General features: G+C 45.4%; 1 protein-coding gene across 1 annotated transcript in view; it reads left to right on the top strand.

The window, feature by feature from the left end:
* Positions 1-12,701, top strand: part of MLST8 (MTOR associated protein MLST8) — a 69,048-nt gene that overhangs the window by 15,013 nt on the left and 41,334 nt on the right. The window contains exons 3-4 of the mRNA XM_086940479.1: positions 4,203-4,254; positions 12,168-12,330. Of these exons, the coding sequence (XP_086796605.1) occupies positions 4,203-4,254; positions 12,168-12,330 (215 nt within the window). The remainder of the gene's footprint in view (positions 1-4,202; positions 4,255-12,167; positions 12,331-12,701) is intronic.

Below are 12,701 nucleotides of genomic sequence, written 5' to 3'. Positions count from 1 at the left end.
TAGGGCAATGTTTGTCAAGGTTGCAGTTGCATCTAATTGGTCTATGATTGGCCAAAATTGGTGAACAGTTAAGAAGTATTCTACTAGGGAAAAAGAAAGCAAAATAGCAATAGTTTGTTCAAAAGAACCAGCATGCAAATAATACATACTGTATAAAAGTGATTATTGCCAAATATGTGTCAACAGAGAGAAGGGGCAGTATATAACTTGATATTGACCTGGCACTTGCAAATAGGTGCAAAATCGTAACTATAATTACAAAAGCAAGATGAGCCTCTAGGTATGATTATAGAAGTATAAATTGGTGCAGTGACATATCACTTCAAACAAAGATGTGCGGGCAAAAAGTACTCAAATTATATAAATGTGATGTGGTAAAGAGATAAAGAACAAGAAAGATAGCAGGTACTGACTTGTGATGCAGGTTTAAACTGGTAGTATGTAACAAAGGAATTAACCGCAAATAAAAAAAATTCTAGCTATCTTGTCAAGAATTTTCAATTTTTTTATGGACAGTGATGCGAGGATTATGCTTATCTTTCTTTACTTCAGAAATTACAGCAGCCAATAAAATGCAAATAAACTTAAACTGCACTTCCCATGAACCCCTTTAGTCCACTCTCTCCACCAATCACCAGGGTTATGTAACACTATATATGAGAATATCATCATTTTATCTATTCACGTTTGCTGTGTGTTTAAAGACAGATGTAAAATTTCAAGCTCTGTCTTCCTACACAATACAAAGAGGGCAGATCTTTCACCCAGAATCAGCAACACTCAGCCTAGCAGTCTGGCGCCTGAATACCTAGAGTTCGGACATTTAAACATTCCGCAAAGAACAATGGAAATACTAAAGGATGCAAGAAAAGAGACCACAAGACAATGCTTTGCAGCTAAGTTGAAACAGTACACCATTTGTTGAACAAAAAAGAATACCCTTAACTCCATTTCCACACAGGAAACAGTGCTCCTAAATCTTACACACTTGCTTGACCGTAGCTTTAACTACTCAAGCCTCAAGATGTATCTGACCGCAATTGTAGCCTACACCAAGGAAAATTCATGTAAATGTTTTTTTCACAGCACCTTTCATCAAAGGATTCCTTGATGGGTCCAACAGAATTGCACCCCCAAAAAAAGCTCAAGCCCCAGTGTGGAGCTTAACACAACTAATGACAAGTCTTAGCTTCCCAGTATCTCCGGGATGGGTGCTGCCAATTGATCTTTGACGATACCCCCTGGACTGAAACCTTGAATATTATATACACCACGGAGACGGATCAACTTGGCCCATGCCAGGTGGAATTTTGAAGGAACTTTCGATGGACCTTTGACGATGCCCCCTGGGCAGATACCAAAACTGTTTGTACTCACTTCGATGCAGATCCGGTGAAACTGTCATATGCAGCTATAGAGGAGTCTGGCACTGGTTTCACCCTCTCGTTCGTCACCTACCCAGCTGGTCATCTGACATTGTTTTCCTCGTTTCAACATTGTGCTTCCTTCCCGCCCCCTCTTCCTCCCTCCATGATTCTTTGATATAATTGATGTAACTATGTAACCTGTAACTTGCTGATCCTCATGTAAAGCGCTCTGATACCTCTGGGTCTAGCCAGCGCTATATAAAACGTCTCAAATAAAATAAATAAAAATACTCTGTGCCACTCTCCTCTATGCCATGCCACTAACATTTAGCCATACTGAACAGCAGCCACACTGCCGTACAACATGGCTAAAATACAATACCTCTCACATAAGCAAGAAATGGTTGGCTTTTGTATTCTGTTGGTCACCTTTGTTTCACACTGCCCATACTGGCATCCCTCTGACCAGCCTGGTATGTGAGCTGGGGGCTATGGACTATCACCACGACAAACATCAACACCACTTGCTGCCACAGACTTGTTTTTCCTCTCATCTCTGTTTACAGGCTGGCCATGGACAACTTTGCACAAACAGGTTCCAAATACCAAACAGACTCTTGCAAACATGGTTTATTGCACTGCACACAGCAAGACTTGTTTTTGCCAACAATGGGACCTGTTTTTATCAACAGAACAGACTCTTGGATCTGGCCGGTCTCACATGTTTTAGACCCTGAAGCAAGGTCCAGCTACAAGATAAAATTGTCTGTTTGGCCTGGGTGGGAGGAGAATAACTGTTGGGCTTGTTTAACCATGTTGATGAAACAATGTTTGGCTTGTGTGACAACCTATCCGGGGCGGGGATATCAAGCTTACATGACACTGATCATAAAGATTACTTTGTCCTGATACTGTATAAAAGTGACCTGCAGGAGAGCTGTTGTTAGAACACCTCATTAGATTACCACGGAGTCTGTTGACAGGTTCTCCTCATGAGAAATAAACTTGTTTCTTGTCTTCCAGTTTCCAGCGCCTGCCTCATTATTTTGATAGTAAATCCAGTGAATTAAAGGTGACCCTGCGCCGGGCAGCATTGGGGGTCTTAGGAGATTCGCTGCTTTTCACAATGCTCCTAAAGGGGATGTATGTAAGCGTGCAAGGGGACGTATGTAAGCGTGCATTAGTGTGTGCATGTTGTGTATGCAAATACCACAAAAAGTGAATCACAATTGGATTCAGGCACTATTGTTAAGGATTTCTTTGGTCCTAATTAAGGCCAACAGAACTAATTGGGCAAATCTTATGGCCATAACATGTAGACCAGTGACCGCTCCTAGCCCCCATCCAGGTTCAAATTAGTGCTTTCAATCTTATCAGGATAAGCCACAATAAATGCATAGCCTTTGGTTATAATAGAGAATTTTATATCTATGAACACCTGATTCCTATAATATCAAAAAAACCCTGATCGAGATTGAACTCACCTAGGTGTACTATCAGTTTGGGCGAGGGACTCTTATGAAGCATGCCTCGAAAATGCTGTGGGTTACATTGACACTCCTGGAAAGCACTCTCATTCTTTCTTGGGAGTCACACAAGAGTGATACTAAGATCCTAACAGAAGATTAATTGCTTAGAAAAGAGAAATATCAGAAAGATCTAATTTTATCTTGCAGACTGAAACTGTGAGATGGTTTGACTTGCTGTACTACGTACACCAGAGTAATTGGGTCCCCTCATCCCAGATGCAATGCCGATAATTTGTGCATTAATTACTTTAAGCATGCGGACATATGCATCATGCAGCCTGCCAGAAGAGATGCATGAGTCCGAGACGCCTACCCCCAACTCTCCCTCTGCTCCATCAACCTACAATAAGAGCAAAAAAAAGACCAGATCAAGACGCAGCAGAGGTTGGTGAGAGCGTGGAAAAACTTAAGAGGGGCTAATGATGAGAAGGCTGAAATTTGAAGAACCTCATGATAAAGGTTGCGGAAGTTCCCACAAATCCGGAAGCCTGTTAGGTTCAGAACACCAAATAAAACACACCCTCTATGTGCACAGTATCTCAATGATATAAATAAAATATTGCAGTTCCCTCAAACGTATTTTCAAACAATCTTATTTCAGCAATTCTGTGAAGGGATCAATGTGAGAACGCTACTTACAACAGCTAGCGCAGCAAAGAAAGAGTTGGAGCCTGGTCATAAGTTATATATTATTGTAAAAAAAAAGTTATTTAACTGTGGAAGCTTAGGAAATGTAGTTTACTCTGCTTTCCATTATTCAGAGCTTTGAGAAGCTATAAAAAGATTACGGTTGTCTTAGAATTAGGACCTTATGCTCACCAAGACTGTTCCATGTCCATGCTCATAACTGTTGGAAGGAGAGAGGGCTGTTTTCGATTGAGCCTGGCTGCATGTGTCCATGGGGGAAGGTTACGCTTAGCTCCGAATTGTGCTGTAATAGAGAGACCTGTGTATGTGACTGACCATATGTTTGTGTGCGCGTGCGTGCATTGGAACTGGAATTTGAAACACTTTATAACCTGCTTCAGTATTCGAGAATCACATTGTGAAAAAAGTGATAAGTTCATGTAATCTACCTCTTGTTCTAAAGCTCAAAGCATAGATCGTTGTTCAGGACATTTCTTGACTTAACTCTGGCCAGTTAGTAGTATAAAAATGGTTTATATTTTCTTTTTAGAAAAAATGAACCTACGAATTATAAGATTAATCAGCCTCAGCATAGTGTTGGGCCATACTGTTTTAACAATTTAGGACTAGAAAAAAACAGAACTTCATCTTCCTATGCGTCCTTAACTAATCTGCTCAGCAAGTGAATTCCCTGGAGATTACACCTGATCGCAGCATGATTGCAGCTGCAGGTAAGTTACTGATGTTTGGTTACTGATACAGATCTCCTACTCCTAAGAAATTGTTATGTGGAAGAACCCCAATCTTGCAGATTTAGGCATTCCAAAGTTGAATCTCAGTGCATGATTCCACTCGACGAAATTAGTTTAATATTTTTCTCCTTCAGGCAGCGCACATCTTCTAGTGCTTTTTAATCAGATCTCTGAGACCTATCTTGAAAATATTTTGGTGATATAAATTATATAAGCTGTATATTTCCCGCAATGGTGGAATAGTCTGTTCCATTCACAGGATTGAAAACAAATCAGTACAGTCTTTTGCTTCAAATAGATGGTCAGGATTTACGGGTATGTTAATCCCCAGGAGTATAGCCAACAATCCCAGCCTTATACCTATTGCAATCCAGGAACTAAATAATATGTAGGGCAGGAACCCAAGAAATATAGGAGCAGGCATATGACCCAGAAGACACTGGGTCCAAACAGAGCATCACTCGAGATCTCTTAATCACTCTTCCGATATCTTGAATAAAAGAAACACAAAGTCCACCTTATGCAATACAAAACCTGCAATATGCAGTGTATACAACTCAGCTTCTGTCTTAAAACACTTGTCTTTCTGTAAAGAAAGATTGTAACTAATTCTAGTCCCATCCAAAATCAGGCCTAAACTGAATAGCCGAGTGGAGGTTCCGGGGCTGTTGAGAGAGGGGAAAGTGGCCCACTGGAGGCACAAGCATGTATACTATGTAGTTGCTAAAAGATGTAATCCAAATGGAAAGGCTACCAGGATCATGGGCAGTATTACCTATAGTAGAGCAGTGTACACCAGAGGAGTGTAACAAGCAAAGGAAGGATTCAGAAGGTAAGCAGGAAGTTACACTGGGAGGGAGAGCTAAGGGCCTGAAAGGGCAATGAACCGAAGATAAGAAAACAAAGGTGAGCGTGCAGAGTGATGAACAGCAATAGCGAATGAGTCAAAACAGGGAGGTGTTGCTGTCCTGGTGTCTGCACAGTTTTTGTATATTCAGTATGTTTCGGAATCCCTACCGATAACCCAGAAGTCTCTGTTAAGATAATCGCCAGGATCCGGTACTCCTTATATGCCAATTCCTATGTCCGCATTTCTCAGTATTGACACCGCATTGGCAAGATGTTTCCCAGTAGTCTAAAGACAAATACTGAAATGAGAATTTATTTTATAGGAAAACCATCTCTTCTTTCCCGCCAGGATGAGCATAGATCACTGTAAAAATAAATTGTATTAAATCTTTTCACTGTTTTTTTAAATAAGCCATATACAAACAATACAAGGACACGTTTGCTTGGGACAAGTTCAAATATCATAACGCAATCAAACATAGTCAAAAGAGTCCAAGTGAACAGAATAACTTCAGGGAGTAAGCAGCACACCAGCACTATGAGGGCCACGCTTCCCAGAATTTCGTATACATTTTGCCACATACTGGCTACTTGGGTATCTCTTTTTCGGCATAACAGCAGAAGTTCATACCTCTCCGCCAAGTAGACAGCGATGGAGGGGTCGGTGAACGCCAATGTTGAGCAATGTCCTGTTTGGCCACGAGATAACGAATCTCAGCAAATAACCTATGGTATTTAGTGTCCAGTCAGCCATCCATTATCCCACAAAGCACCACCTTGTATTTGTATTTTGTATTTGTGTATTTTATAAAGCGCGCAGCTACCCCAACGGTGTGTCCCGGCGCTATTGAGCAGACAGCAGTTGGTCCAAAGCGGAAACTTACTAGCAGAAAAGAAAAGTTTTAAGGGATTTGCGGAATTCAGATTCCGACTGAATCATGTGGAGGTGAAGCGGAAGTTTGTTCCAACGCTGGGTGGCACACACTTCGAAGGTTTTACCTCCAGATCATGCTTTTTTAAATCTAGGAGTGATTAGTAGCAGTTTGGTGTTAGAGTGGACAACTCTGGAATTACTTTATGGGCGAAGACTCGACCTAAGATGTGCTGGTCCTTTGCCTTTGGTAGTCCGAAAGGCCAGGTTCATAGCTTTGAACTCAATTCTTTTGGAGATGGGAAGCCAGTGCAGTTTGTGCAGGTAAGGGGAGATGTGTTGTCTAAGTGAAATGCCACTGACCAGACTGGCAGCAGCCTTTTGCACTATCTGGAGTCTGTGGCACAGTCCTGCAGTCAGACCCAAATAGAGTCCATTGGCATAGTCAAGATGCGAAGTTATGAACGCATTGGACTATGGTTTTGCGGTTATTGCTGGGTAGGTAGTTTATAAACTTTTTAAATAATTTTATTTGGAATCTAACTCTGCTGCTGCTTGCAGTGTGCCTGTGACCTTCCTGTGGACTGAGGACCAGTAGGCTTGTACAGCTGGGTAAAAACCGAAAACGTGCTAAAAGGACTCTGAGAGGTCGCCGCAGCACGTGCAGGCAGGCGAGCTTGGACGCCCCATCTTCTAGAGCCTATGAGGGCACCATCTTTGCGTTGCACCAGTCATCATCATCGTCCAGCTCTCCCAGATCTGCTGACCAACTCCCTCTAAGCTTAAGCAGACTGTCTGGGGCATTAGGGAGAAGTGAACGGTATAGACAGGAAGTTCCCTGACAACCCTAGAGTTCCATGGTCACCTTCAACTCTAAGGGGTTAGCTACAGGGACCTTTGTGAGTGACTCTTTGTATGTGTCCAGGGTTTGCTTCACTTGAAATATTAGAAGAATTGTGAGTTACGAAGGTCCTATTCAGCTTTGAGATTATCAAAGAAAATAATATGGTCCTTGTCCCACAGGTCCCCCAACATAATCTTCCCAATCCGGTACCATCCCCAGGACCCCTCCAGGCATGCAACTCATTATAGAAAAGTCCCGGCCCACAGAGGAGTCTGAGCCTGCCGTTGGTGCACCTAAGCAGCAGATATGCAAAAGTGCCACCCACCACCACAGGAGTGTAATATTAGAGACCTGAGGGGAGGAACGTGGAAGGAGGTTTCGCGCATATGTAGTTCTAGATGCCAGGAAGTCTCTTTTCAAACTCCCAAACAGTCATTCATTAATCAGGACCATTTGTGTGGCCCAGTAGTAAAGGCCAAGGTCAGGGGAGCCCAGGCCCCATCATAGGTGGATGCGTGCATTTAGTGTGGGAGACTCTGCGGGTCCTTTGAATCCCAGTAAAACCTCATTGCCATGGATTGTAGGTCTGGAAAGAAATAAGTAGAACAAAGGGGTAATTCTGTAATACATTGAGAAATGTAGGTAGGACCCAAATTGTATACAAAGTGATACAGCCCGGCAAATTCAGGGGAAGGGGGCCCAATTAACAAGATCTGTACATGTGTATGCCAGGATTGGTGCAATGTTGAGGTCCCATGCTACCTGTGAGTTGGATGTAATATGGAAGTCAAGATACTTGAAGGGACCCGAGGTGACCCCCAGTCAGGTTTCAGGTTGTGGCAGGAAAAGGGCCTACCAAGTGTATAAATTGTGACTTTTCCCATTCAACCCGAAGGCCTTCCGCATCACCATATTCCTTCAGCATTCTAAGGAGGCGTGGGAGAGTCGTCTGGGGAGACTGCAGATAGAGCAGCATATCATCAATAAAGAGCGCTATCTTATCTTCTTGGTGCGAGGGGAAACCTTGGATCTGGGCATCTGTTCTAATCCAGTTTGCTAGAGGATCAATCAAAAAAGCTAAAAGCAACGGGACAGGGGGCATCCCTGTCTCTTGCCGTGCGGTATATGAAGGGCATGGAAAGAGTCCCATTGACCCGGACCCTCGGTACAGAGCAATCGTACAGTGCTTCAATGAGATCAAGCAGCCTAAGCTCATTCATGCGGCAGAGAATTTGGAATAAAAGGGGCCAGTGGAACGTTTCAAAGGCTTTTTCATTATCGACGAGTGGGAGCGCAGCCGGGCCTGATAGCTGGTCAGTGTAAGAAAGGGCCGTCTGGAGACTACGCAGACAATGTCACATACTGCTACCTGGCATAAAGACTTTTTGATCTTCATGGATCGATGTCCAGACATGTCATAATTTTTGCTAATATTTTGGATTCTATGTTTCACAAGAAAATGGGTATGTAGGAGGCACAAAGTGTCGGCTTCCTCCCTGGCCTAAGGAGGGTGATGCCAGTGGCCGGGTCAGGAGGCAGAGTTTTGATATGGTGTGCTTCCTAAAAAAGAGAGAGCAGATGGGGGGCCAGAAGGGTAGAGAATTTCTTATAAAAGTTTTGTTGGAAACCTATTTGGGCCTGTTTTTTTCCCAAACGGAGTGGCAGAGATGGCTGTCTGCACCTCCAATAGCGTGAAGGGTTCATACAGCATGGAGGTGTGGGGCCATGACAGAGGATGAATTGGGAGGTTCGCTGCAATTCGGTGGGTCTATTCCAACAGCAGCAGTAAGCTATGGCTGTATGGTAAGTGATAATGTTCTGCAATCACGGTGGTAATCTCAGCCAAGTCAGACGTGAGGTGTCCCTCTTGGGTCTGAATTACCAGGACAATGTGAGGGCACTCCCACCTCTGGGACAGCTAGAAGAGCAATTTGCCAGTCTTATTGCCATGTTCATAGAGCCAATACTGATTTAAGGAGGCAGCCATATGTGCTGAATCAAGTAGTGTGCGTTTCAGTGCCCCACCAAGGTCCTCCAGTTGCTGCCTATGGGCCGTTGAAGGTGGGGCCCCGCAGAATGCTCCAGCATAAGTGTCTGGGAATCTAAGAGTGTATGTATGATCAGGTTTCCTATCGTGTTCGCGACCGTGGATTGCCTGTAGTGCCATACCACGGATTATTGTCTTAGACGTAGGGGAGTCCACTGTGTGTTGGAATAACTCAAAATATTCAGCGGTATCAACTCTCAGGAGATCCACCAGGGCGTTCTCCTTAAGCCACAAGGTATTGAGCCTCCAGACACCCTGCTTCCCCTCACACCTTGACCCCAACTGCAGCTTGACTGGGACGTGATCGGACAGCCCTTGGGAGAGGATATGGGTGTGTAGCACAAGTGATAGGGAGTCCATTGGCACAAAGTAATAATTAAGGCAGGAGTGCGTCTTATGGGAGCCAGAGCAGTTCGTGAACTCCTGATCCAGGGAGTGGCATCTATGCCAGACCTCTACGAGGCTTCGAGAGTGTGCCCACCTATTGAGGGTCAGCGTGTTAGAGGAGGGGTGCTCAGAGGATGTATCAAGTGCCCTATTCATACTTGCATTACATTCTCCCGCCATATGAAAGTGCCCAGTAGTGTCTGCAGCAGCACTCCAGAAAGATACATTGGCGTGGCAGCCACCAACGTCTGAGGCACATAAACCCTGCCCATGGTAAATGGCTGGCCCTCCAGGACAAGAGAGCGACCCCACATGTCACAATGGGAATTGACAAACACAATAGGTAATGAATGACATAAAAGAATCTCCACCACCCCCGCTCCCCTGCTGAAGCTGGCGCGGAATCCCCTTGTGTAGTTATGGTGAGCAAGGAAGGGGCAGTTGGCTCCCATCAAGTGGGTCTCTTGGAGCAACAACACTGCAGGGGACTGCTGCTGCTTATCCTAGTGCAGGACTGCACCTCTCTTTATTTTGTCAAGGAGGCGATTAGCATTCCAGGTTAATACTTTTAGATGGTGGCCCATCGAAAGAGTGAGAGTAAGATTTGTGATAGGTGACCTGTACGGATGGGGGTGTGGGGGTGCAGCATGTACGCTGCAAAGAAGGAAGTAGTAAACAAAACCAAACGGACCAAGCAAAACATAACTAAATCCTCCCGCCCTACACTTCTCCTCCAGAAGCATCTGTCGCCCATCAAACATTACTACAATGAAATGACAACAATGAAACGTGGTTTGCCCCTTGTCTGCAATCACTGTGGCACCCAGTCAGCATGTGGTAAAATTGTTCTGGCCTTTCATGGTCCAGCCTGGGCCACGAGGAATCTTCACTGACAGCTAATTCAAGCATGTGCCGCAACCCTTGAGCCTCCAAGGGTGCTGAGACGCACCTCTACTGTCCTTGCGAAAACTCCATTCCACTCGGAACCCCTCGTGGCTCGAGCCTAGGGTAGCGCCGCCGATCAGACTTGGCATGGTAGGGTCTCCATGTGGAGCCCCCCTCCTCGACCTATCCCCACACTCTGCTTGGGTGATCGAAGAAAAATGTCTTCGCTTGAGAGACAACCTTCAGTTTGGCCAGGTAGAGGAGCATGTAAAGGAGACCCATGTTACATAGCTTTTTCACAACTGGTTAGAAAAATTTCCTCTGGTAATTGACCGACCAGGTGGTGGGCGCCACGACAGTGCCTTGTGGGTGCATTCTATAAGGAAACCTGAGGATATCTGGTCAGGAGGGACGAAGTTATGCAGCAAAGTTTCAAGGAATATCTCCAGGTGAGGCCCCATGGCTGGAACGTTCACTGCATCGTCTGCACCATATCCTCCAGGACCGAAATACACCCCTATGGAACTTGCCTGATCGAGTTAAGCAAATCCTGACGGAGGAGCGAGAAATCTGCCCTGACGTCCCCAATTTTAGTCTCTAGGCTGACCTGGAGTCCTGGATTGCAAACAGAAATGCCACATTATCTACTGACTGTCCCAGCAACGAGGCCTCCATGGTCCTAGGGTCCGAATCTTTTGATGCAATAGAGTCTGTTGGGGGCAGGGATTTAGCATATTAATCGGGTTTGTGCTCCCTCTTAGCATGTTTAACCTTGGCCATTATGTGGCGGGCGAAAGGAGCCGGACCCACCAGTCCCCAAACTGGGGCAGCACAAGCAGCACTCAACTCTGCCCACCCTAGAGGAATCTGTTCGATGCCCACCAGCGCTTTGCTGGGCCCGTCAGAGGCGCCACAGGTGTCTCTAAGCACACGGGCCCCACATTCGCCACAGAGAACAACGGGGGGGGATCAGGTGGTGGGGCCAGCAACAGAAACAAGAGACGACCATCCAGCGTAAAGAGACTTGCAAGCCGGAATCTGGCAGCGTCCAAGTGGATGCCAAGGCGGCGCAAAAACTTCAAAAGTGGCAAGGCGGGCCCACTCTGCAAGGCGGGCCCAAAGGCTCACCCCCCCCTAGAGGCCCACTCAGGCTCATCCAGCCAGGTACCCCCAAAGAAGTCCGCCGGGGAAAGCTCACTTCCAGAAGATGCTCCTGTTGTTTTCTCTGGATGGGGGGTTGCGCCCTGCGCCTCATCAGGATGGCCACAGTAGTTCTCCGAGTAGCCTCCCTCATGTGCCTCCGCAACCACCAGGCAGCTGCATCTCTTCCTGCAGCCACCGGCACCTCAGGGCAGGGTGAGCAGGTGAGTGTGGCCCTTGACCCAACGGAGCCGGTCTCTGGCACCATGACCAGGTAAGAAGGCCGAGGCCTGTTAACAGACCTTGCGGGCCACGATGCCGGGACTGCACAACGTCGGGAGTTTTCTTTCCCCGGGCTTCCTCCTCTCTAGGGCCGGTCTGAAGTACCTCAAGGATGAGAGGCAGCAGAGACTGGGCAGTAATGACCTTGCGAGGCCAGGATGATGCAGGATATGAGGAGCAGGGCGGGAGCTCACTCACGGTGTGGCTTCCATCTTGTCTCACCGGCCCGCCCGCCTGAGTTTCTAAAATTTTAAATTGACTGAGTCCAAGAAATGAAATTACAGATGAACATTTTAATTTGAATTCTTATGCATAAAGTATCTCCTAGGAACTGCCTACTTGACCAATATTGAAAATGTGGTTTGTGTCCTGTGTCTCTCTCTTTATTTGATGGTGTGCTGTGTTTAATGTTTGATTTAATTTGAGAATTAATAAATATTTAAATCCAAAATCGATTGGAAAAGATGGTCTCACGTTCTCCTGTAGAACAACTTCATTTCCTGCATTCTTGTGTACTTTGTGCTCGCCTATTGCTCTGTGCCTTTTTTCAAATTAGTTCATTAATTGCCTCCACTTGCTCCCTGAAGGCTATCAGCACATCCGCATGTACGACTTAAACTCCAACAACCCGAACCCAGTTATCAACTATGATGGTGTGAGTAAGAACATCACCTCAGTCGGATTTCACGAGGATGGCCGTTGGATGTACACAGGAGGGGAGGACTGCATGGCCAGGATATGGGACCTCAGGTGATGGTTCTGTTCCATTTCCACCTTCTGATATTTCCCTGCACCAGTCCTTTGTCTTAAAACTTCCCCCACACACAGATGTACTTTAATGATTCAGTTGCTATCTTGGCATCAAGTAATCCGGAGTTGGTTGTTATGTGCTGAGGCTGACTTGCATGGAGTTCTTGCATCCGGGTTCCTTCAAGCATTAACCCTTGAAACATCAGCCATTACATTTTATATTTTTTACAAAAGCATTTTTTGCTGTCAAATTAGCCACATTTACTTTCAAAAGAACTTTGCAAATTGAATATAAAGAAATGTACTTTCATTGTGATCAGCTGAAATCAAGATTTAAGGAGTATTTCAAACTAAGACCATGGTTAAGGTGG

Source organism: Lissotriton vulgaris, chromosome 10, assembly GCF_964263255.1.
Source record: "Lissotriton vulgaris chromosome 10, aLisVul1.2, whole genome shotgun sequence".
Classification (NCBI taxonomy): Eukaryota; Metazoa; Chordata; class Amphibia; order Caudata; family Salamandridae; genus Lissotriton; species Lissotriton vulgaris.
This window is presented reverse-complemented; position numbering and strand designations above follow the sequence as displayed.